The sequence below is a fragment of the Miniopterus schreibersii genome, assembly GCF_964146895.1.
Source record: "Miniopterus schreibersii genome assembly, chromosome: 7".
NCBI lineage: Eukaryota > Metazoa > Chordata > Mammalia > Chiroptera > Miniopteridae > Miniopterus > Miniopterus schreibersii.
The window spans coordinates 20,229,419-20,256,828 of NC_138108.1; the positions used below are offsets into that span (position 1 = coordinate 20,229,419).

The 27,410-nt window shown below is 40.7% G+C and overlaps 1 protein-coding gene across 2 annotated transcripts in view; it reads right to left on the reverse strand.

Annotated features, from left to right (window-relative positions):
• PARD3B (par-3 family cell polarity regulator beta) overlaps window positions 1–27,410 on the reverse strand; it is an 853,033-nt gene that overhangs the window by 241,708 nt on the left and 583,915 nt on the right. For both annotated transcript variants that reach the window (XM_081143277.1, XM_081143276.1), the window contains exons 17-18: window positions 16,143–16,349; window positions 15,283–15,517 (exon numbers count right to left, since the gene is read on the reverse strand). In XM_081143277.1, the coding sequence (XP_080999403.1) occupies window positions 15,283–15,517; window positions 16,143–16,349 (442 nt within the window). The remainder of the gene's footprint in view (window positions 1–15,282; window positions 15,518–16,142; window positions 16,350–27,410) is intronic.

The following is a 27,410-nucleotide window of genomic DNA, read 5'->3' on the forward strand; positions in this document are numbered from 1 at the left end:
TCCTGGGGTGAACACCAATATTCCTAAAACATGGTTCTTGTACTTCAGGTGGGTACAAAACCAGTGGAAAATACCAAGATGATCCAGAGCCCCTCGGCAAGTCTAGAGTTATCAGACCTTGCCAATGACTTTCCCATGAATCGTGGCCTGAGCATGTTGAGGCCAAGGAGATGCTGGGTGACATGGAGTTAGAAGGCTGATTAAAGGATTCGGACCGTCAGGGGAAGGAATTTAATCTGTGTGAGGGAATGAGAATGACCTACCAGGCCCCACATCTGCGTCTGTTACAACAATTCCTCAGCACCTTTGCTTATTTTTAACAATGGAAGAACTATCATCTGTATAAATGTCTAGGTTTTTGGATTACTTGTGTGTGTGTGTGTGTGTGTGTGTGTGTGTGTGTGTGTGTGTCTTCCTTGACTTCCTTCTCAAGTCACAATATGGGGATATACATTGTGACTGAAAACAGAAAAAATTCAGGGGCAAGGTAGAATAGGAAAACTATTCTGATAGCAAATGCCAATTAACTTGCAAAAGAGTCTTTACAAAAGTGTGTCAGTAATCAAATCGCTCTAGACATCAAATACGCCAGCAGAATGGGGATAATGAAGGCGTGACAGAGACTGGAGGCGGCTTCGGCAGTCTGGTGGAGCGTCTGGGTCAAAGTTCTAGGAAACTGGTCAAAGCCTCCCCTTTCATTTTACAGTCCATCTTCATCATAAAAGCTGCTCCTCCACATACTTTGAAAATTCCAGGAGGCAGAAGGAAAGCAGAACAAATCTATGATATTGATTTTCTACTATACATTGACTAGAGTTCAAATTTAAAGTGAAAAATTATAGTCCCTGGGGGGGAAAGAAACCCATCAATGGGAGGAACTAATACCAAAAGCCCAGGAATTAGGGTTTTTACTGCTCACTGGTGATTTTGTCTGCAATCAGAGTTACAACCGTCATTTCTGGTTGATGTGCCGCCAGCTCTCTCTTTTTTGAGTTTTAAATTATATAATATTTTAAAGGATTCTTTTGTTGGCAAGTGGGGTGCTGCTTTTAGTCATTCTTTGCTGAGACATTTCTACTTTCATTTTTGGAGCTATGTGGCTTTTTCAGATACGAAAATGCATTAGGAGACTAGATGACATCGCAGGTTAAAGCAAGCACAAAACTAAGGTAACAAAAGGGCTCACTTACTAAGTTTTCTTTTATGCCTTCCACGCTCTTATATTTTTAAAGTCTGTAGCACAGATTTTTAAAATTTGTCGTATTCAAAATAATAATTACTTTTTCTACTTTTTTTATTTTCCCCAAAATTTTAGGGCTATATAGTAGCACATAAACAAAGGGTGAGAAAGGAGGGAAAAATCAGAATGATCCTTCAGGACAGTTGATCACCCTGGGAGTGCAGACTGGGGTGATTAACTGTCTGGACTTGCTTACAACTGAGGAGTTTCTTTGGAATTTTCAGTGCTCAACCTGGAATAAGATGGTTACACTAATGCAGACCAAAGGACATGCTGAGTATGAATACAGGGCTGGGCAAAAGTAGGTTAGTAGTGATGGTAATAAATAATACAATAATTAATTAATAATACTACAAGAATAAATCGTTTTGTGTACTCACATGAATGTATGTTTAAAAGCCAAATTTTTCATTTTGCCTCGAGCTAAATTTTCTATTTTGGCAAGTTAAATGTTAATGGACCGGCAATTTCCCTCAATTCAGTGTCATTTCGCCTTGTGAAACTGACTTTTCAGATAACCAACCCTTATCTATTTTACTCTATGGACACATCTACCCTAGAATCATTTCCAGCTGGTGGCCAAGCAGTTGATGACCATAACGACAATTTATACACATATTGCAAGTGTATAAAAAGCATGCATTTCCCTGGCAAAGAAAAACTTCCATTGAAGAAGGCAGTTACACAGCTGAGTTTAGATGTCAGGCCATCTCAGTATTCAGTATTCTTATCAACTATGCTACAAGGGTTCAACCATAGTTTTATGGGATTCAGGGATGCTCTGGTTATTTAAAAGGAGCTTAGTAAATTTTAGGTCACTTTAATATTAAAACATCTATGCCCCACCAGGTTTTGAGAAAAGGTTACAGGTAACATGAGAACACTTCTGACTTGTTGTTCATTGTGGGTATCTCCAAACTGATCATTGGGACGGTCACTTATTAGGCAATCAGTCAATATTTGTTGAGTGAATGAAAGAAGATGTCAAAAAATAAAAATAAAAGATTGGTTGTATACTTATCACAAATGCTTTTTGTGTAATTAGCAGTTGTTTGCCCAATAATATTGAATCAATTCTTTCAGAAAAGATTGGGGATACTCCACTCAACCTAGAAAAGTAGTTTAGAAAGAGATGTTGAAAATTCATTTATTTAAAAAAGGCCTGGGGTAGATATTTTTTGGGATGCAGAGGTAGAGGGTAATTACAGGGGATACATCTGAATTCCAACCACAATTATGGTCACAACCTCACAATTTAGCTTTTAACTATAAATCCTACTTTCATTGCTAATAATTTCATATTTATGGGTCATCTTAATTAGATAGTGAGCTTAAGTGAAGGGTTCATATTGTATACTCTTTTTTGGTTTCCCTAGAGTAGCATTTAATAGGTACTCAAGTAATGAACTGATTGGCACAGTTTTTCATATCATTTTAGATGATATTTATCCTTTCTACTTTTAAAGTACTTTAGGGAGGTCAATTCCACAACCTGTTCAGAAACCTCATTCCAGTGCTTAACAACCATCTTCTTTTTTATATCTAACCTCATTTTTTTCCCTGATAGTGATTTTGGCCCATTTTCTGTAGCACTGTCCTCAGTGGAGATGGATAACAGCTGGTTACTACTCCCTGTTAACTCACCCGTCAACCTTTTCTTCAAGCAGAAATTAAAAAAAAAAATTAACTCCCAATGCAGTTCACCCTCTTTCTTATTTTCGAACCACTTCCACTGTTTTCATTATTTTTAATACTGTTATCTCGAATGACTAAAGGGCACAACACTTTAACATCCAAATAAGTCTACTCCAATTAGCGCACTGTGTAAGCCAGTCAGTCAATCAGCAAAAGCTTATTAAGGGCCAACACTGTAAAAAGCACTGTGAGGAGGTCCCTTTGCTTAAAGGAATTTACAGCCTCACTAAGGATATGAGACAGGCATGTAAAACCCATACTAAAAACCAAGCCGCCTATGGGAAGCACTAAATGAGACGACAAGGGCTATAAGGGTTTTGGTGAGAAAGACAGTAATGGGGGTCAAAGGATTCATAAAGGAGATGGGGCTTAAGGCGGGTTTCAGAAGCCAGATAAGACTCAGAGAGAGAGAGGGAAGGCGGGAGGGGAAGAGAGAGGGGGAGGGCATCCTAAAAAAGGGTTCAATCTTAGGCTTCACAGAGTGTGTTTTGGGTAATAGTCAGCCATCTGGTTAGACTGGTTGAGTATGCAGAAAGGAACAGTAAAAAAAAAATGATAGATGCCGGCCAGCGTGGCTCAGCAGTTGAGCATCGACCTAAGATCCAGGAGATTGCAGTTCGATTCCTGGTCAGGGCACAGGCCCGGGTTGTGGGCTTGATCCCCAGCAGGGGGCGCGCAGGAGGCAGCTGATCAATGACTCTCATCATTGATGTTTCTCTCTTCCCCTCTCCCTCTCCCTTCCTCTCTCTGAAATCAGTAAAGATATATATATATATATATATGTATTTTTTTTAAAAGACAGACACATGAATTGGGATAAAAATATAGAGGGTATTAAATACCAAACTACATAGTTTGAATTTTATAAGTTAGTATTTCCTAAATAGAGGTTCCTGGGACTGGCTGCCTCAGAATTACCAGAGATTCCAGGCCCCACACTAAACCTAATGAATTAGACTCTCAGATGATAAGGCCTAGTGATCTTTAATTTTAACAAGCTCTATAGATGACCCTAAAGTACAGTTGGATTTTTGAGCGCTACTACGTAATTGGGGATCATAGCTCCTGGAGCAGAATACTACAAATAGGTTATATTTTAAGAACATTCTATGTGCCAGGCGGTTTCCACATATAATCTCATTTACTCTCAAAGCAGCTTCCTTAGGTAGATGTTGTTATTATTTCAATTTCACAGGAGAGGAAAATGAAGCACAGAATAGTTAAGTAGTTGATAAAGAATGGACAGCTAGAAAGAAATAGATCTGGGAGCTGAACCTAAGGAGAATGACTCCAGAGGCTCTGCTCTTTGTCCTTGTACTGTACTGCATTTTAGTGCAGAAGGTGCACATTAAATGTCTGATAACAATGAATGAATGATTGGTAGCTTTGCTTAGGATGAACTGAAATGAAGAAAGGGAAAAAGGAGGAAAGTCAGTTAGGAGTCTACTGAAACAATCTACTTATAAATAACAAAGACTACGATTAGAGTATGACACTGGCAATGGAAAAAAGGCCCAGATGTAAGAGAGAACATTTTGCGAGTATCAGTAGGGTTACTAGCTGATAGAATGTGGGAATGGGAAAAAGGAGGCTCCCAGATGTCACGGGACTCCTGGCAGTGCCTCAAACAGAATTAGGAAAGTCAGGATGAGCTGGTGACTTAGATGGGTGAATGATGAATTAGATTTCAGACATGTTGAAGCTGAGGGTGAAGCAGGGCCACCATGCAGAAATGATCAGCAGCTAGCTGGAGAAGCAAAGTTGGATTGTCTCCAAAATCCTGGTGGATATTATTTAGCCTTGGTGAGATAATAGTCCTAGATGTGCAATCCCATAATATCTGTATATCTCTTATCCATTTTTCAATTTGTGTAGCTTCTATATCTGTCTATAATTGTTCTGGGAAGTCTCTTTCTTATTGAATGAGGAAAACAGTTATGGCAAAGATTCAAGTCTTTTCCCTTAACTATGAACCATCTCATGTTATTAAATTGCTGTTTTCTATGTTGGCTTAGGCCAAGAAAATCCAATGAATGGCAAAAATAGATAAGTATGGGTTCTACAGGGTGTGTGAACGTATCCGCAGAATTAGGCCTGGTGTGAGTGCATTATTAGATGCTAGTACAATGGTAGCAATGATCGAGGCGGGTCTTGGTATTATATCAGTTCAAAGATGAGCTCTAGACAGGCTGGTTCTTCTAAATGCCTCAGTCTTTATTATCTACAAAGTAAAACTATTATTTGCCACATCCATCTCCCATGCATCTTAAAGATGGATGTGAGTAAATTACATTGAAGTTCTCAGATAAAAGGTGCTAAACAAAGAATTAATTCCATTTCCCCCCTCAAGCAAATTATTAAATCTATACTTGTCATTATCTAATAGTATTAAGTAAACATCCGGCAAGGACATGACATTGTGCTGGATATGGTAAAAAGCAAATTAGGCAAATACACTCCCAACTAGGAACTTATGAGTATTTATATATATGAATAAAACTGTTATTAATATGTTTTATTAGTTACTTAATATCAGTATGCAAATAGGTCCATTAGGAAACCTTTTGCATTTTATTAATCCAGCATCTTAAATGATTATATTTCACCTCCAATGCTAATGAAGTTTATTTATTAATCTGTAGCTTCCATTTTAGCACCTGTGAAAGTTCTTTTTAGCATAACAATTTTTCTAAAAGTTAAGCCAATTTTTTTCCACTGGACTTTTTGTTCTGATCTGTTAACAAATCTAAACCTCATTATCTAAGGGAAGTAATGAGATAAAGGGATCTATTCTTCTCAGTGCTCTTTCATAATTCACATTAACGTTAATGGGAGCTGTGCACGCATATTAAGAGGAGAAGAGAACCTTAATTAAACAAATAAGCCTTTCAGCTGATACTTTACATGATCACTTTCACTGTGATATGTACGAGAAAATCATCCTGCTTTGGACAGAGCTACAGAGTAATCAAGATTACATAGGGTAGGGAGGGAAGGCGATAGAGAGCAATCAGATTTTAAAATGATTTTGAAAACAAGCTACCCATCCATTTTTATACTAATTAATTTCATCTATGCCCCTCATCCCTCCATGAACACATTAAAAAAACAGAATAAGTAAACATTTGCAGACCTGCTTGACGGCTAAAAATATTATTAAGTACAAATTGCCAGTTATAAAAATAGTCATGGGGAAGCAAAACACAGCATAGGGAATATAGTCAACAATATTGTAATAACTATGTATGGTGTCAGATGGGTACTAGACTTACTGGGGTGAGCACTTTGTAGGTATATAAACGTCCAATCACTATGCTGTACACCTGAAACTAATATAATATTTTATGTCAATTATAATTGAAAACATTTTAAAAAATGTTACGCACAGAAATTTCCCAAGACATATGTCCTATTGTCCCAAGATATATGTCCAAGAGAAATAAAAATATATATATACCCAAAAGCTTGTAAAAGAATGTTCATGGCAGCATTATTCATAGTCAAAAACTGGAAATATGGCTAAATGTCCATCAACTGATGAACGGAAAAACAAAATGTGGTATATGCATACAATGGGGTATTATTCACCAATAAAAAGAAGTGAGTGACTGAAATATACTACAAAGTGGGCGGACCTTGAAAACATTTTGCCAGTCACAAAGGACCACATTGCATGATTTATTTTCTATAAAATGTCCAGAATAGGCAAATCCACAGAGACAGGCTGCAGATTGGTGGTTGCCTCAGACAGGGCCATGGGGGTGGAGGGTAAGTGGAAATAGGGAGTGAATGCTAACGGGTAGGAATGCTGCTTTTGGGGGGGCAATAAAAATGTTCTAAATTAATTGTGGTGATGGTTGTACAACTCTGTGAATACACTAAAATCCACTGAGTTGTATTATGGGATGGCATGTAAACTATATCTGAATAAAACTGTTATTTTCTTTTATTTCCATTTCCATTTATTGTTGAAAATATTACAGATGTCCCCCTTCCACGCCCCTGTCCCTGCCCAGGGGGTAGGCGGGGCTGGGTGGGTGGGAAGATTAACCAAGAAACTTGTATGCATACACGAATAACCCATGGACACAGACATGGCGAAAACTGTTACTTTAAAAAGTAGATATGAGAATCTAGTTGTTTTCTATTGAGACAATCATTAAAGAGATTTGCAAAATATGAAAAGGAAATGAATGAAGTCAGGCACCACACAAACTCCGTGCGGGCACTGCGGCCGCTCACAGGTCTGCGCACTCGGCCCATCCGAGGGGCAGCCCATCTGTCTCTGGGGCTTCTCCTAGCGAAGAAATAAATGCCAAGCAAACAAGCCTACATTTGTTTGATCCAAATGTAGTCTATACTTTTTAGTTACCATCCTGGCATCTATCTCCATTGTCTTATACCACCTGCCCTCTTCGCAGAGGCACTCTCACGCCTTTATGTTCTCTCGTTCACAATTTATTCATATTAGGGTGCTAATTGTCCTCTCTGGTGCTTAGTTGCAAGTGAACAAAAGCTAGGATGTACCACACATAAATATATAAATGTTATCAGCTATCACACCACTGGGTTTAATGGAAGTCAATATCGGTATATTACACTCTACTTTGCAATTCTATTATGGGCTCAACACTGCTGGTCATAAAATGTAGCTTTCTAAGCCCAGGCTCGTGATAGCAATAACGAAAAAAAAAGGGTCACGGCTCTTCCCAACTCGAATGAAAAATTAAAACTGCTGGGGCACTTAGCTCAAAGGAAAATTGGCAAATTAACAAAATGAAGAAACAAAATATTCATGGCTCATATTGTGAAAGTGAAAGTAAATAATTTAAGATGAACTGTGAGGTGAGAAAATTCAGTTACCAAAGAGGCAAAAAATGAACCTAACAAAATTCTCATTTTTTTTTTCAGTTTCTATTTATTTTCCTCTGCAATCATAGAAAGCCATGGAGAAGAATGGATGGCTGCACTCGCCTCTGACATGCAAATTATTATTATTATTATTTTTTTGCCAAAGTCACATATTTCTCTCAGGCTCAATACATGCAGCCATTTCACCCTGACTTGTAAGGCTCTCTGTACTCAGTGTATTTCTATATCCACCTTGAACCTGAATGAAGAACTCTGACCTACTTTGGCTTTCATTTCTCACGTTTCAAACCGGCCTCTACTTCACGAAGCAAAGTATCTCAACTCTAGCCTGTTGCTGGCCTTTTGCCTTTGGGGAAACGACGGTTAACATCTCTTTGCCCTGGCTACATTAGCTAGGTTACCCTGCATGCCCATAAAGTTGAAGGGATACCCAGACATTTTACAAGCACTATCTGGAAAGAGGCAATGACAGGCATGACCACATTATATTTATTGTACGTGAGACCTGTAACAGCCGTTATGGGATCAAGGTACAGAGGAGAAATGTACGACAGATGTCATGCTCCCTGGAGATTTAAGTATTCAGTCTCTATCTAACCTAATTTAAAAATCAAGTCAAAGTGTATCTTTATGGGTAATGGATTATAAGACAACTTCCAAGGCAACCCAACTGAAATAACTATGAACCATGCATTAAAACTATCAAGTCCAAAATCCATACACTCTGATCTGAAATACATAAAGAAAAGGAAAAAAAACCCAAAAACCTGTTTCTCTATTTGAGTCCATTTTCTATCTGTATTCAGCACCATCAAGTGATTAGATAACCTTTGAAAAGAGTCCACAGTTACATTTAGAAAGGGGTGAGGCAAAGTTATAAAACATAAATGACTGAATGGTTTTCCCTATGTCATTACTTATTGTAGTTTCTCATGCAAAATTGTCCAGGCTAAAGAAAAAACAGCATGCCCACCTGAAACTCAAAATAGCAATTAGAGGGGGCGAAATATTGAAACAGAAATTTCGGGGGCTTCGAGTCAAAGGTAATATCTGATGATCGGCTCTCTGGGGTAAGGCACGGGGGAAGACCAGCAGGAAAGCCTACCAAGTCAGGCTGACAGCTTTGTTCACATAAATTGTTGAACTTAAACTTCACAATAGCTTGGAGAGAATGTGTTATTATCCCCAATATACTGATGAGTAGACTGAGACTCAAAGGGATTAATGTGGGTCTGGAGATTTAAGTGTTCAGAGCTTGTACCGGACAGATATTTAACCAGGTTAAGTATTAGTTTGGCAGTGGCGATGTCTGCGTTATTTGTGGTGGCGGTGGTGGTGGAGGAGGGTGAGGGTGTGTTTGTATAGGAGTGTTCTTTTTAAAAACTCATAGCAGGGTGCCATTATATAGAGCTGCCCTAATTTCAATAAGATATATAGTACCTTGTAGTATAAATCAAATGAACATAGATGCTTTAGATTTGCAAAGCTTAGAAATAACAAACTGATGTCTCTAGAATTTCAAAAATTCCTTTGTCATTAGGGTTCATGATTTAGGTTTTTCTGTGTAGACACTGAACCAGTATATACCTACATTAGCTGAATTAAGAAGTAACAATAAAGAATATTCAATTGACGGGCTAGGAGGAACAGAGTTGATAAACACAGCTATATACTAAGTTCACTATTTCGATTAAAGACCACATTTCTTCAGAATGTTTACTTTAGGTATAATAGGGCATTGTACACTTACGCTCAGACAATTTGGCTTAGTTTTTTGTTATAGCTTTATGTGAAGCTGGTTTAAAAATAACTTCCCATATTAATATGCTGCAAAAATTAAAAAAAAACAAAAAACAAGCATAAGGTGATTTGGCATCAGTACCGTAGTGTGTGAAGTTCTGATAACATATCTGCTAAAAATTCAGTGTGGCCTGGGCAGATGCACCCTCTGTTACCTGCTAAGACAGATACCAAGGGTGAGATGACACCATCCCGTCTGACTTCTTGCCTTCTTATAGCACCCACGACAATCTGAAATCATCTCAATTATTTTCAATTAGTTGTTTATTCTGTCCCTGCCCCTGGAATGTAAGTTCCACAAGAGCCATTGCTTGGGTGTCTTGTTTGGCACAGAATAAAATGACTGCCAATTCCCTTGAGCTGACAAAGAGTTGCTTTGTCCAGGAGGTATCCTAGGCAAATGGCTCACCACTTCCAGGAAATTCATTGTTATAAGGAGTTTACATGGTTATGCAATATTTTGCTTGTTTTTGTTTTAAATTCAAGAAATTCAAAAGTCTAATTTTTCCTTCCTTCACTAAGAAAAATAAGTATCATAAAAGTAGGGACTTCATTGCTATATGCCCAGTGTCTAGAACAGTGCCTGATGCAAAGCAGGCCTTGAATAGAGCTGAACAGACGAAGAATAATTATTAATGTGCTTGGCAAAGAGTAGGCATTGAATAGATGCTGTTAATCAAATAAATAAGGGCAAACAAAGGTTCAAAACAGAGATGACGTTTCTATTGGCAGGTTTTACACTTTGTTCTTCGTTAATCCATTAAAAGGGAGTTTATTAGGCACAATTCCTTTGTGTACAAAATCACACAAAAATATACAGAAAAAGGTGCTTGATCAACAACAACAAGGTTTTACATTCAGGGTCCAAACCCAGCAGACAATTCAGTGAGTGACCTATAATTTAAAGAGGAGAATACAGCAGCTATGACAGAATTCAGTTTAAAGAATATAAGGTCAAGAGATTATTAAATCATTAAGAAATCGGGGACTGATTTCTGGGTTTTTTACTCTAGACATGGCAAGATTTTGTTGGCCAAGGGATATTTCTCTTCGGTGCTTAGGGAGTATCTGCTAGACACCAGGAAGGTGGCCAAGACTCAGAGCAATGGGTTTGCCTATTGAGGGGTTTGAGCTCCATTTGCCTACAAGGAGCCACAGGTGGTCTTTCTGCAGGGTCGTGCCATAAACAGTACAGCGCCTATGAGAATCCAAACACATAAGAGATACATTTAAGCGACTTGATCCCCTAAAGTCTCTTTCAACAGCAGGCAAACAGGATGCAGGGAAACTACCAAAGGTGGTGGGTTCTAGAGCTGCATATTTTTCCACAATAATTTATGGCCGGCGTAAGAGCCATAGTTCAATCTGCAAGGAGGTTATTCTGAAATCCGCAAAGACTAAGCATCCTGGAACCAGATAATACATGTGACGATATGAATTAATGAAATCTTCCACAATTTTTCAAAAGGACCAAGAGCAGGTTAAGTTAACTAATGAGCTATACTGTACTACTTACTACACACCATCAACATGAACGGATCAGCTAATATCAGAAAAGCACACAAGGCTTAGCTTTTACAAGCACAGCCATGGCCAACACACTCCCACTTCCACGATGCAAGGCTGGGTGAAGAGAAGGAAGCAGAATTTCAGTCCTCACTTGGGCCCTTGGGCAGGTGCCACCGTACATGGTGCAAGTACACAACCTACATTAAAGCCCTGGGTTCGGGAAAGTGTCTGTGAAATGCAGCTAATGGAAAAAATAATACATATTTAAACCACACATCTAACTCCTAGAGAACCTTAGAGCAATCAATCTTTTTTAAATAAGAAAGAAACTAAGTCAATAGCATCTGAGCAACAGATGAAAATTAAAGCAAAATCTCTTGGCTGATGGTAACAGCTTTTGTGTTCTTTGTTGTTGAAAATGTGCATGTAGCAGGAGCTCCAATATGCTCCCAAAGTCAGATGCAAAAGGCTATGGAAAACAGTTGCTATTTTTACACCGGAGATAAAATCAAACACCACCTTTCAGATCTTCATTTTGCTGAAATAGTAGAAAGGAACAAACCTCCGAGTGGCTAGATGTCTAAAGGATCTAGGAGGCCCTGTGATTTCTAACAGAGGAAAGTAAAGTGAGTATAAAACAGCAACAAGAAAAGCCAGCTCTGTGTTATGGGCAATGGAGCACAAACCTGCAGAACCCAAACGTCTGAAATAAAATATAAAGTTAAGGCTTAATTTAGTAATAGTCTAGAAAATGGGAAGCTCTGACAGTTTTTTATATTTATAGACTGCTCTAGGTAAACCTTTATAGTTTAACACCTTAAAGAGGAAATTTTTTTCCTTATAAATTACTACGACATTATAGAAGTAGTAATAATTATGATAATAATTATATTAGTTTTCTATTGATGCTGTTAAAAATACGACAAACTTAGTGGCTTAAACAATAAAACAAAAATGGGCTGAAGTTAAGAGGATGGCAGGCCTTTCTGGAGGCTCTCTAGAGAATCCATTTCCTTGATCTTTCCAGCTTCCAGAGGCTGCCCACATTCTTTGGCTTGTGGCCTCCTCCCTCAATCTCAAAGCCAGCAAATATGTATATTGCATTTCTCTATACCTTTCTTCCATAGTCACATCTTCCTTTTCTAATTTTAAGGCTCCTTGTGATTACATTGGGCCCACTGGGGAAAATCCAGGACCATCACCTTATCTGGAAGTCAGCTGATCAGCAACCTTACTTCTCTTGTGCCAGGCAACACAACATACTCACCAGGTACCAGGGACTGAAACATGTACGTCTTTAGGTGACCATTATTCTGCTCACCACAATAATTAATGTGTATGGAATATTTATTATTTGCCAGTCTTATTCTAAGCACATTATATGTAATTAAACAAATATAGTACTCATAATAATGGTAGATCCTATTATGATTCCTATTTTTCAGATGAGAAGACTGAGGCACAAAGAGATTAAATCACTTCCTCAATGCTACTTAGACAGAAAGAAGAGCCAGGCCTGAACTCAGAAGTCCACATGCAGAGCCTATACTTTTAACCTCTGAAATCCATAGCCTGCAACTTCAGGTGATCATAATCATTACTGGGAAAAGGGCAACTTTAAAATTCAAAATGTCAAAAGGAAAGAGAGTCTAACGAGATCACAAAGAAAAATAGACCAATGTCTATCAAGAGATTTGTCTACTGGTATCAGTATTATTTGTGTTCCCTAGATGTCACTATATATAATATATACAGGACAAAAGTAGGTGGGGCAAAAGTAGGTTTACAGTTGTATGTGAAACACAGAGTTTATTCTACTTATTATTTAGTAATTATTATATTATTTTCCATATGAACAACTGTAAACCTACTTTTGCCCCACCCTGTATATGTGTGTGTATATATGTGTGTGTATGTATGTGTGTGTGTGTATATACATATATATATATATATATAGAACAGAGTGTACATCTATACATATATATATATAAATAAAATAACAGATATCAAATGGAACTTTCTGTTTCTGTCTGAAATTTCAGTCCAAGATCCAAATACTGAGAACAACTGATGACAAATACCACTCAGCATCTTTAAAAGAGATACCTCCTAAGCGTTTAATATGAGGGCCAAACTGATTCATCAGCTCTCACCTCCTATCATTCACCTTCAGTCCATGGGAAAGAGGGTAGAGAATGAGAGAGATGTTTGTTGTGATGAGAAATTATAAGAGTAAAGCAAGTAATGGACAGAGGTGTTTCCATCTCTCACCCCAACAAAATAAATGAGGAGGCTACAGGAAATCCCTTCAGAGAATTTGAAGGCAATTGCACGAAAGGGGACTGTCATCCCACTTCCCACCTGTTTGCTTGGTGACTTGCAAGCATTTACTGACCTTCCCCAGCATGAGAGCATTCTTGGCACGTGGCCTTCAAGTTGGGGAGGCAAAGAGTCTTCGTTGACTCTGCCTGGAAGAATTCTGAAGGTGCCAGGCTGGTTGGGGCATCCCCGTGACAGGGTGAGGAGGGAAGGGAGCAGGGGCACCAGGCTGTATTTCTGTCATTCAGAGGCACAAGAGATCATAACTCCAGTGAGCAGAGTAGATGCTGTAGAAGGAAGTTAGACTAAAGCCATCTCCAACTGCAGTGTACTAGCTGGGGTAAGGTCACTCCAGGGCTGTGTTGTCTGCAACCAGAGGGTCTCAGGAAGTCAGTGAGAAAATGAAACTCCTACATCAATGATCAGTGCATCAGGGAGCACCTTGGAAACTCCACAGAAGTGGCCTACAAAAGGGCACCCAACAGCCTGATTGCACCAGATACAACCAGCTAAGTAAAATCTTTTTCTTGTTTTAATAGTGCGCATCTTGATCTCGTACCCTTCGGGACAGCATGGATGGACTTGGAGAATATTATGCTAAGCGAAATAAGCCAGGCAGAGAAAGACAAACATCACATGATCTCGCTTATATGTGGAATCTAAAGAACATAATAAAATGATGAACAAAATAGATTCAGTGACATAGAAGCATGGATCAGACTGACAAATCTCAAATCTCGGAGGGAAGGTGGGGGTGGGTGGGTAGAGATTAACCGAAGAATTTATATGCATATGTGCATAACCCAAGGACACAGACAATAGTGTGGTGAAGGCCTGGGGTAGGGAGTGGATGTGGGATGGAAGGGGTCAGTGGGGAAAAAAGGGGACATCTGTAATACTTTCAACAATAAAGATAAATTTAAAAAGATGCTCTTCTTTCCCCCTGGCGGCAGAGCCTGAGAAGCAGGCATGGTCCTGACACCAAACCGCAGGCTGTTTTCTGACTGGACTGGCTGAGCGATGCCTAGTCAACCGAGTGACTGTGTATGAAATCTCGCCTCACACCCCCAGGGCGTCAGGAGAGCAGGGGTGCTGGCCTCTGAAAGTGGGGAATCAAGGTGGGCTCAGGGGAGTTACATAATGTGTGTGACGCCCAGTAGCCGCTGTGTGGAGGGCCACAAATTCAGAGCAGGGCCACCTGGCTCCAGACCCAATGACACCTCCGCTGGCCCGCAGATCCTCTGTAGGTGACAGCTAATGTGCCCACAGGCCTGGCTGCACACACACCTAGAATCATGGGGGTGGGGAGGGGTGTGGTGCATTTATTCCGTCTTCTCTAATTCAGAGGGACTGTCTTAGAGGTCACAGTTAGGGCTCGCTTTTAATTTATCCGCATAACTTTGGTACCAAGGGCTGCTGGAATTGCCCAGGTCTTGGGCAACAGATTTAGAACAGATCCCTGTCATCACCGGGAGCTTCGGAGCCACCCAAGCAGTCTCCTTCTGCAGAAACGGAGCAAGCGTGCTCTCATTTTACGTTTTTTTAAATCTTCACCTGAGGATATTTTTTCCATTGCTTTTCAGACAACAGTGGAAGGGAGAGAGACATAGAGAGAGAGATAGATAGATAGATATAGAGAGAGACCGTCTCATCCATGTGAGACTGGCGGCCTCTGCAGCACCCTGCCCAGGGCCCGGGTTCGATTCCGGCCGTCCCGGGCCCTGATTACATTTTTATGCATCCAGCCGAGGAGGAGGGAGAGCTTGCATTTTGTTTTTCCGAGTGCACACAATTGAGTGATTTCGCCGCAGAAAGAAAGAAGCGAACGAGGAGACGCGCAGCCCTACCTCAGCATGGCGCCCAGCCCCTTCCTCTTCATCTTCCTGTCGGGGTCCTCGCTCTCCTCCTTCTGCTTCTTCTCCTTGGCCTTCGCTTTGCCCTTGTCCTTCTTCCTGTCCTTCCCCGTGGCCTTCTTGGCTTTCCTGGCCTTGTCCTCGGCGCCCTCCAGCTCGGGGGTGCCGGGCGCGGGGTCGGGGGTCAGCGCTCGCGGGCCCGAGTGCGCGCTCCTGTCCGACGGCGCGTCTGCGGAGAGAGAGCCGGGGGGGTCAGGGCTGCCGCGGGGCCACGCTGTGCACTCGGGGGACCAGCAGGAGCCCTCGGGCTCCGCACCACCCGGGGCCACTCGGGCTGCCTACACCCGCGGGCCCCAGACGCCGCGTGGTGTTGGGAGCGGGGCCCAGGGCAAGGGTTGCTCGGCGGGAAAGCACGAATCTCTCCGCAAGCAGCTTGTTAACCCCGATCGGCTCGGGCAGCGCTCACGCTGGGGACCAACAGGGTGAGTGATTTCCAGGAGGCGCGTCTGAGGACAGAAATAACCCCACCGCTTCCCCCCAATTAATGCCGCGGCCGGCTGATGCCGCCTCTAATGACCGCAATCAGGCTGCGGAGAACGCGCGGCGCGCCCCCTCGGGGTAAGCGACAGTGGGTCCTCGTGGGAAAGCGGGAGGCTGGGTACAATCAATTGCGTCCTGCCTCACCCGGTGCCATGTTCGTTAGGCCAGAGGGCAGAACATATCAGGAGAATGAATTACTTTTAATATCACAAGCATAACTGGGGCCCTTCGGTCATTTTTCTCCGTAGTTAGCGCGCGTCCCCGCCCGCGGCCCGCGGGTAGGAGAAGCCACGCAAGGACGCGGGCGCGCCTACCCGCTTCCAGCTCGTCGGGCCCGTCGTAGGACTTGTCGATGGCCGCTCGGAAGCTCTCGTTGCAGCCGCGCCCGCGCACCATGTGCGGCCGGGGCCGGTGGAAGGGAAGCTCGTTCTTCCTGACCTCGGCCACCGCGGTCTGCAAGCTCTCCAAGGAGCTGGACTTTTTCAAGCCCAGCGTTGGCCCGAAATCTTTGCTTGGAGAGTCTGGAAAAGAAAGGGCAAAAGGTCACCTTGTTTTCTACCAAGGCAGTGTGGAGACCTGGAAAGGTCTGTTGTTCCAAAACTATTTCGGTTTGGGCATCTTACAAAAAGGGGTGTTAGGTGGGTGGCAGTTGGGGATAAACCCCAGCTGGGCCACGCGCGCACACACACTCACACTCACACACATGCATACACAGAGCTCCTAACACAATGAATGCTTTTCTCTCAGTACCCATCTCAAGCACTCCCATACATTGTAGCGTTTATTTCTGTCACTGTTTTTATAATTATTAAGCACCGTACCATGCACAGAAATCAAAGGACATTGAAGTGATTGCAATTTTTGTGATTAAATACTTTACCTTATTCTGGTGGCTATTAGTGCACGGTGAATGCAATTTATTTAGTCTATAGGTAAATAAGGCAAAGCAAGAAAGAAAACAACTTTTCTGTGTGAATGCTTATTGTTACAAATTATCTCTATTTGGGTATTTACAAAGAGGCAGCTTTTAAAAAAAATAATATAATATTCCAAAAAGAAAAGGGGGAAACCTATTTAAATAAGGTTTAATAATTTGTGTTCTGAGATACAATATTTTTCATTTGTATGATTTTTCTTGCCCTGCATCTGCCTGCTTTCACCCATGCCTTGACCTCCATTCCCACCCACAGCCAGGCACCCAGTTGTCCATAACAGGATTAGGCTACATAAATACCAGCGGCACAGGTTTATTTTAAAGATGGAAGGAATTCTATCAGGGCTGTTTTTCACCAGGGCCAAGACTCACAATCCTCCCCAGTTATGAAGGAGATTATTATTATGATGAGGCTACACTTGCATTACTGGAAATAAACTTCTTTGCAGTTTTTTAGTAGATATACATGGAGTGCATATTAAGGGGTATGTACATAAGGTACCTAGCACAGCAAGGCTCATAAACAGCACTGTCTTTTCTTACTATGATCACTCTTGCTGCTCTACTCCTGCTAATTGCTTAACACAGTACTAGGTAATACAAAGAATACAAAAGAAGTACCACAGAGATGAAACGCCTATATAAACACACATAACGTTAAACAGCAATACACACCCTTCCATATGTCCTGAACAAATTAAAAAGTCAAAATAATGACAATAATGCTGACAGCTAACAATGCTTAGTCCTGTTCTAAGTGTTTTACTTTTATCATCCTTATAGTTGTGCTACTGCACTGTTGTTAGCCCCCCTACAGATGAGGAAACTGAGGCACAGAGCAGTGAAATACCTGGCCCAAAGTTATACACTTAGTCAGTGTCAGAACTGGGAACTGTCCCGAGGCAGCCCAACTCCACCTTTTCTGCTCCTTGCTGCCTAAAGTAGCACTTGGCCTCTGTTCTCTACTTGATATAGTCAAGTTACTTAAACTGGCCTACAGATTCCTCAGATCTAAAAGAAGAGCGTTCATTTAGATTAGCCCCGAGCCTAGCCAAGCAGGCAAACTGCGAAAATTGGATATTTTTTTTACAGTTTCATCATTAACTTACAGGAGGCAATTTTGTGCTTTAAACAATACACACGAGGGCAATAAACACTGCATTTTATAGAGTGACAGTGTACCTCCAATAAATGCAACAGAGATGAGACTAAGCAAAAAACAAAATTACAATAGATTTCAGGGACATATTTCAGGTCCTCCTTGCAAGTCATCAATACTGAGAATATGTTCCTACTAAATCCAGAAAGGGAGATGTTTCTTATAGTCCCAGGAAGGAAGGTAAGCTGAAGAAACAGAAGTGTAGTAAGATCATTTCCGACAAGAAAACAAAAAAGTAACACCGAGGCTTGGCTTGGGGTATTGAAGCAACAGTAAAAGCTTTGGAGTTTACAGAAAATATTTTACACCCATCAAGCCCTAGGGATGTCTGATAGGAAGTCTGGTGAAAACTCGAAGATGAAAGTGTCTGAGAGGCTCATTCTTCTGTCAACAATAGTAACCATCTTTTATTTATTAATTGCCATCCAGGAGATTATATTAGAACCCAAACTGTAAGTATTCGCATCAACCTTTAGCAATAAATTCCAGCGAACATGAAAGTGAATAAATCATCCAAGATATAAGGCATGTTATCTAAAAGGAGCTCATCGGAGGCTTAGCAAGAAGTTGTATTTGAGGGCGCATGCGGGAGGCAACGGATCGATGTTCCCCTCCCCCCCCCCTCCTTCTTCCCTCCTATTCTCTCTGAAAAGCAATGGAAAAAATATCCTGGGGTGAGGATTTAAAAAAAAAAAAAAGCCGTATGTGAAGAGGAACAAATACATTGTTATCATTCTAAGGACACTGAACTTTAAGGATTCATGTACTTTGCAGGATTAATAGAGCCAGCAGTGAATTCACTTTGTATAAACAGAAGTCACAAATTAGGAGCATCAACTGATGTTGGCCAAAATTACAACCCAGCTTTCCTGGATGTAGGCCATAGGAGACCTAAACGCAAAAAGGGTGGTTGAGTCCTAGGTTGTAATGTGGGCTCAGGGGGTTTCAACCTTGAAACAAATGTTTCTATTTATTCCCAGGGAATAAATAGGATGTAGCCGTGGGAGAGACTGATGGTGGAGAGGGGAATCCAAATTCAGGAAAGTCTTCAAGGACATACAGGTCCATTGACCTGATGGAACCCATCTCCAGCTGAAACGGGACTCTGACATGGACCTTGACCGGGGCTCACATTTCCTTTATGTGTCAGAAGGCTTCTGACAAAAGGTCAAGGTTACTGGTTGAGGGAGGTATTATTATGTCAATTCATGGGCGTCGGTACTAAATTCCAACAAAACCCTTGGAATAAAGTACCCTACCACGTAAAGATTTTATGATGTACCATAAATTGTTACGTTCAGTCCCTCTTCTCTATTCCTACCCTCATCCCTTAGATTCACATTGCTTTTAGAATTGGTAGATTCAGTCTATTTTTAGTCTAATTATTTACCTAAATAGTATTTTTTTCTGGGCTCCCACTAAAAGTAAAGTTCTCTTTGAAGGGATAATATAAAATAAGTAATTAATCAAAATCAAAATCTCAGTCATTCTATCCCATTGAAGTCATCCTAAAATATGATCACTCCTCACGTTTTCATCTGTAGCTGATATGATATTGGCTGTGGCCGAGTTTAAGCAATTGTCTGAGAGCGTGATCCATGAATACCACGTGTTATCAGTCATGGGGTGGACTTGGTCCAAATTTGAGCGTTTACTTGTCCGGCTTTGAGCATCCACAGACCTAATCTGAGTATGACTGTTCAATGATTTCCAGGCCAGCTTAGGCAAGTTGCACATGCCAAAGAAGAAATCTTCCAAAGTTTAGTAAGAAGGCTTTATTTTTAATTTATGACTTTTATGTCCAGTGACTATGTTGTCTAAGGTCCTGATAAACTTATCTTGCCCTCAGAAATATGAACCTGACATACACAAACTTCTCAAAATAAATGATACAACGGTTTTCAAGGGCGCTAAACGAGGGATCTAACATGTTAAATACAGGTGGTATAATAACAATATTCTTAAAGTTCTCTGTGCCAAATAGTCCCTTAAAATGAAGGCCTCATAAAGAAAAACCACTGTAATCATTTTTTAAATGATGGTATTGCACTTTAGAAGAATCTTCTATTCTCGAATGAAGCGGATTGTCTTGACTTGGTCCCAGGAGCCTTCCTTATATTGAGTAAAGGGAATTTCAGGGTCACGTCGTCTGGCCCCGCCAATTCTCAGACACATCAGGACTCCCTGTCATCTAGGAAAATAGTGCTATGAAGAGAATGCACACACACGCCAAGATTAAAGATGGAAAGGACTAGTGCCACCGATTCTCCCGCAGGCATTAAAAATGTCAGTAGAGGGGAGTACAGAGCTCCTGTGTAGGTGGACGGGTCACTACAGAACAGATGCTCGAAACACTGAGAAACCACTGCTCCAGCCTTCTAGCCAGAAAGGCCACTTCAACACACCCTGAAGCAGAAAGGCCTGCCCGGGCGACCGCGTGGATGTGAACCTCAGTTTCTCTGACTCAGTCTTGGGTTCCTGCCCCTGCCTGGGGCCGAGGGCTGCTGTTGGTTCCCCACGAGGCAGGCGATGAGGACAATAGAGAGTCAAATAGTCTGGACCGTGGTGGCTAATAGCGAGTTGCTTCGAGGAGAGGCCGTGGAAAATCCCACACGCCCCACTCTGCTACTCTCTGAGCCTGTTTCCTAATCTGTAAAACGAGGGTAAGACAAGGATGCAAGAGTGCCTGGCACGTAGCAGGCGCTCATAAGACGGGGCGATGACTCGTGTGACGGCGACCTCTAAACATCTGAAGGAGGCCAGCACGAGTCACCTGGTTCAGTCGGCCACTGCAGCCTTTGGTTTTTATCCTTACCTGAGGATATTTCTTCCCACTGCTGTTCAGAGAGAGAATGGGGGGGGGAGAGAGAGGAGCACTGATGTGAGAGAGACACATCGATTGCTTGCCTCCTGCGCGTGCCTCGCCAGATCGGTGATGGAGCCTGCAACCGAGGCACATGGCCTTGACCAGAACTGAACTCAAGACCCTTCAGCTCTCGCACGGGGCGACCACTGAACACCACTGGCTGGAGTACAGCACTGCATTCTTAAATGCAACCATTCCTTCTGCAGCAAGCTGAAAAGGGCTTACAGAAATACCACCCTTCTTTTTTTAAATTTAAATGTTGACCTTATTTTCCCCCCCAAATAACTCCTTACACTTTTCTTTTGAAATAAGGTACATATATCCATCTGTTCATCACATATAGAGGCTATTCGTGGGAAGATTAATAATGGGGCCTTGGTTGCCCTTTCCCTTAGGCTATAATCATTTAATTAGTCAGAGGTTTCATTGGCAATATTTGAACTTCCCATTCTGGCATTAAAGTCTCACATTAAAAGAATGCCTTAATCCAGGAGACCAGTAATTGGATCTTCCATTATTGATGAAATTGCTTCCAATACATTCTGATTAAAACATAGGAAATTATTTTGGGGAAGGTATTCACTTTCAAATACATGGCAAGTTTTTCTCCCAGCTAGAGCTTAAAAATTAACAAATACTTATGATAAATGAACAATAAATAATGTATTAATCTGCGCATTTCAATAACATCAATGCTCCTCAGGGTACTTAGTGAAAATTAATTAAGTTAGAGCTCCTCCTTCAAAAATAAAGGAATTGTGCCCAGTCATAAACTGGGGATCAAAATGATTGCAATGCTATCCAGGAGTTATAGCATGAGACTTGAAAAGGCCAGGAATTCATCGAGATAGCTTGCTTTCATTATCAATTTGGCCTTTTTGTGTTACGAGCAATGGACTTGGGCAAATACAATAGAAATGCTTTGCTTGCTTCATGGGGAGTTGTGATGTGAAATTAATAGCCTTAAAAATCTTTGAATGAAAAATTATTATAGATTCCAAGTAGGAAGTCACAGCAGTACTTTATTCATTAACATATCCCACTTTGTCTTTTTACTTTAGATTACACTTACTGAAAATTTTGTATATTTGATTTTTTCAGTCGTTTCCCTAGAGGCAAAATGTCTTATGTGCTTTAATAGATATCATTGCAAATCCATTAGCTTAGAAAAAAATTCCCCATAATATTCAAATGTATAATTTCCCAAATTGTGTTATCTGTGCTAACTGTGTCCATAATGGGGCTAATTACTTTCTTGCCTATCTCAGTATTCCAAATATTGGTCATCATTCCAAGCTTATCACAGCGCCCCATTTCCTAGTCATTACCATAGGGCATAGTGTAATCTGGCTTATACATTATCTGCTGTCATTTGGGTCTCAGTTCTTTTACTGGCAATTACTAAGGTCTCTAGGAGCAGAGTTTTTTCTCTTAAGTCTCAATAAGTGCCAGGGTCTTTTATCATTTCCTGAAATTCATGTCAAAATGTTCAATAATGAACTTCTTATTAAGATTCATATATTTGCATAATCCCTCCTACTCTGTCTTCAAACATTATCTATTTTAAAGTGAAAATATCTAGAGAAAATATGGGAAGATTAGGTGAACAAATACAACTAATGCTTCGATTATGTGTATGGTCATGGCCCTCCAGAGGTCTTTAAATCTTTGCCAAGCGTTGTTATACACTTGAATTTTCTTTACTAAAGATTCCTTCTTTTATAACCTGAAAGTCAAAATCTAATGCCATATTTTGATTTCTTTCCTGGACTCAAATAGGTTAAACAAAAATAATATATAGTGAATTTATTACACTGAAAATATTCTTGTGACACTTTTCTGTCTTTTTCTTTTATTCTTTATTTTGTGGATAAGAAAATGGTTCAATTTCATGGGTAAATTATTTTTAAAAAACATATAACCATATCTCTGGGTAGATTCTGTTAAAGCAGCTAAAAATTCAGACAAATTCATTCCAATAGACTTTGGAATGAATTTGTTTCAATCTTGTTTGTTTCAATCTTGTTTTTCCTTTATCTGCCTTATCAGGAAAACTCTACTAGATTAAAACCAAGTAACCAGCAAATTAAAAAAGCACCCAAAATTGGCATTCAACACAATAATGAATTAAAACACTAGATAAATAGCACTGGTCTCTGAAGGAAAATGTGGCTGGCTACTTAAAGAAAACAAAACAAAACTAAAAACCCCACTACTTTTATTAATTAACTGGGGGAAAAAAGACCCATTTTGAGAGGCAAACCAACTGACCTACGTGGCAAGCTTTTCTACCTGCGAAACAGGATCCAGTGGATGGATAAATGCCACCTGCCATGTTCTCAGTCTCCCTGATCTTTGTATCCTCAGCACAGAGAAGTGCTAAATAAGCATCTGTTGAAGGAATAAATGAGGGTGAAAGTAAAGGGTCGTTGTAGCCCTCGGATGCCCCTTTTCTCCAGCGCCGTGAGGGTGAACCAAGTTTTACCTGGAGAAACACACAGCTTCCTGTTCTTTGTTAATACAACCCTTAGGTTCTTGGGAGCCACTTTCAAAGATTTAATAATTTCTACCCTACCTATAACTATTCATCTTCTCTATGCCTTGGTCTTTCTTTTTAGCATAGTAATTCCTTTCTCTCAGCTTCTCTTTGTAGTATCAACCTTTCCTGCCATTTCCACCTCCTTATGTGCACTTTAAGTCATCTTATCTTTACCCACCGCCAAGAACACCTTACTTATCTTCCAGCTCCTCCTCCTGCATCTCGGCAACGGGCTTTCGCTCTGAACACAAACTGTGTCTGTGATCCCCACCCCCTCCCTTTTTACCATTTACTTTGTGTGACTTGCTTCAACAACCCATTTTTCTTCTGCTTTGGACTGTTGAATGGTTTATGTGTTATGTGGGTCATTTGTTACAGTACTCTCAAAATAAAGTATAATATAAAGAATTCTAATAAGTTTCTTAAAAAACCATTAGCATAACTAAAAGGTCAAACTGATTTCTTGGACGGCATCCACATGAAGATATTTTTACATAATGTGTAAACTGAGAACCTGTATTTTTTTAGGATCAAACGTTATTTTTACACATTTCACTTTATTATTTTGTCCACTTTTTATAGCCAACTGTACTAAAAACAACTTCAGATTCTCAATTACTGAGTTATTTACAGAACAGAGAGAAAGGGAGGTTTTTCAGTTTCATGCTAATATAAATAACAATCTCTTTGTAGAAACACTTTAAGCAAGATTTCAGTCTAACGAATGTCAAGCCAAAATCAAGTCAGCTATCACTGAGTGTTTCCTGACTATTTTTTTGTTGCTCAGAACTGTGCTTGGTCCTAAGAGGAACAGAAGACAAATGTAATTAGTAACTAACATTCCCTTGCTGCTTTATAATTTACAAAGTTCTTTCCTGTACAAAATAAGACCACACCATACACCACTGATCTTTCCCAAATTCACTTGTACATTCATGTCCAGGGAGAGCCACAGAGGAGGAGGGGCAGGATAAAATAAGCTAAGTAACGAGAGCGGTTTCACCCACCCGCTCGCCCAGTGCGGCTGTGTTCTCCAGTGAGTGTGTGCGTGGGAGAGAGCAGGAGTTTGGAGAAACGAACTGGTTTCTGTGAGTCTCCGCTTTTGTTGTTTTGTTTTTTTTTTTTTAAATCCCTGAGTTACATTTTATTATTTATCATTGAGATATAATTGACTCACAATACTGTGTAAGTTTAAGGTGTACAATGTGATGATTTGATACATGTCTATGTTGTGAAATCATTACCACAATAAGGTTAGTTATCCCTCCATTACCTCACATAATCACGTGGTTGTGTGTGTGTGTGTGTGTGTGTGTGTGTGTGGTAAGAAATATAAGATTTACTCTCTTAGCAACTTTCAAGTATATAATACAGTATTGTTAACTATAGTCTACCGTGCTAACCATTAGAACTTATTCACCTTATAACTTGGACCTATATCTCTCCATTTCCCACCTCTTTCAGCTTCCTGCAAACACCATTTTATTCTCTGTTTCTATGAGTTCTACAGTATTTGTCTTTCTCTGTCTGACATATCTCACTTAGCATAATGTTCTCAAGCTCCATCCATGTTGTCACAAATGGTGGGATTTTCATCTTTTTTAGTGTACTGTAGTAATATTCCAGTATGTGAGTGTGTGTGTGTGTGTTTGTGTGTGTGTGTGTGTATCACATCTTCTTTACCCATTCATCTGCCACTGGACACTTAGGCTGTTTCCATGTCTTGGCTATGTGATTAATGCTGCAGTAAATACGGGAGTACAGATGTCTTTTCAAAATAGTGATTTCATTTCCTTTGGATATATACCCATAAGTAGAATTGTGGGATCACATGATAGTTCTAGTTTTAATTTTTTGAGGAATCTCCATACTCTTTTCCATAGTGTCTGTACCAATTTACATTCGCACCAATAGTACGTAAGAGTTCCCTTTTCTCCACATCCTAGTTAGCGCTAATTAACTCTTGTCTTTTTTATAATAGCCATTCTAATAGGTGTGCGTAATGCTCTCTGCTTGATGTTCATGCCATTAGCATCTTACCACAGGGAGTGTGACTCTTATGTTTCAAAATTTAAATCTTTCATGTGTCCCCACCCTTAATCCCCAGTCAATCAGTTGATCTGATACTTGGCTGAAGATGCAGCTATCTGCTCGGAATAATTTTGTATTCTCTACCTCAAGGTGCATTTAGTGATTTCCCTTTCCCTGATGACTTTAAAACCATTCCTGAGAGGCGGTGCTTTAGTACTATATCATATGTAAATCTCGGCACAGACACTGGACTCTATCCTCTTCCAATTCCTCTTTAAAAGCCTTGAATTTATGAACAAAAAAACATTGGCCTATTGACTTGGCAAAGCTACTCAGAAGCTGTGTGAGGCTTTCCTGGTCTGGACAATCCTTGAGCTAAAGTTCCTCCCACTCTCCTTGATGCCTCAGAAATATAAGATGAGGCATCTATTTCCCTCTGGAATGTTATAATCCATGTGTGAAGCGAAGATGAGCACACGTGAAGTGATAACACCACAGAATGTGGAGCAGTCCCTAACATTGGCGAAGCATCGTCTGAGGGCAGTTAGAGCCCCACATTTTACAAAACAGAAATGTATGACTCCCAACTTTCTCTGGAGTTATATTTCCAATGGGAGCCATGCTATCTCTTTATTCCGCTAATTAACTGCCTCTTAAGCATCCACTAATAATTTATCTTTAAAGTAATACCTATTATAAGCATAGGTCCTGGCATCAGGCTGTTTGGGTCCATGTCCCAGGCCCATCCCTGTACCAACTGTGCTAACTTGGGTGAGGCTCCTACCTCTTTGTGTCTCAGTTTCCTCATCTGTAAAACAGATAATAATAGCACCTCCCTCACAGGGTAGTTAAAAGATTATCTGATAGAGAACTTAAATGTGGTATCTGGCACACAGCAAATAGTCATTAAATACTGGTTTGCACCATGTGTCTTCTTTTGCTAGCAATGTTTATACTCATTACAGGGATTCTCTACAGCTAAGAGAACGCCCGGGGGGTTTGTTTCCATATCCATACACTGGGCCCGAGTCATCACTAGCTTTGAATGTTCACTCTTTATTCAAAACTTCCACTTTTTTTTGGTTTTGTTTAACACTCTTCACCACTTTTCAAATTATCTTTTATACCCTTCACTTCTTTCAATAGCCCCCAAAGCTAATTTGTTACAGAGACATTTTCCATAAAGAAAGCAAGTGTTAAAAATGACTCGATAAAAAGAACCATGTCTGGGACAGCAAGTAAAGAGCTGCTCAGTTTCTTTCACGGCCACGGGACTCTTCTCCCTCAGACTAACCCATGACACCATCAACAAAATGACACACCAGACAAGGACTTTTAGGGTCACTGGCCAATAGGCATGCCTGTGTATAAACAGCGCTAAGACGCTGACATGTAGCGCAGTTCAGGGCTGGAGTAGGTTTGACTTGTGGAACCAGAGAAAAGAAAGCACAGTGCGATCCGAGTCTCGGCATGAGGCTTTGGGAATGGAGCCGGACTCGGCCTTGAAGATGGACTGAACACAGGTAGGAGAAGAAGGAGGCGGACAGTCACTCACAAACGGGAAAAGCACGACGCATGTGCTGGGTGGTGGAGACAGGATGGATGGAGTCCAGGCCACGGGGAAGATCACAGTACTGGAGATTGGGGGGAACAAGTGCGGGCCTACAGGATGCAGGCAGATCTGAAGGGCCTCCAAAGCTAGCTAAGGAGAGACTCAGAATGGGGCAACTGGAAGCCTTTAAAGGTTTTCATCAGAGGAATGGCTTGATGGTATCAGCATTTTGAGAAAAGATAACACAGAAGAAATATATAGAATAAATTTGAGAGAAAAAAGACCGCTATGGTATACAGCAATGGAACTCACTGCTAAAAAAAAAAAAATACATTCTTTCCTTTCTTCCTCTTTACCATTTTGACTTCAGGCTTTTGTGGAGCAATTTCTTCAAAAAATGTTTAGCGTGCTCAGTCAGCTGTCCTCCCAGCGAACAGACCTTCCTCAGACCCTTCTCTGACAGGCGGGAAGGCTGCAGGCGTGTGCTCGCACCCACCCATG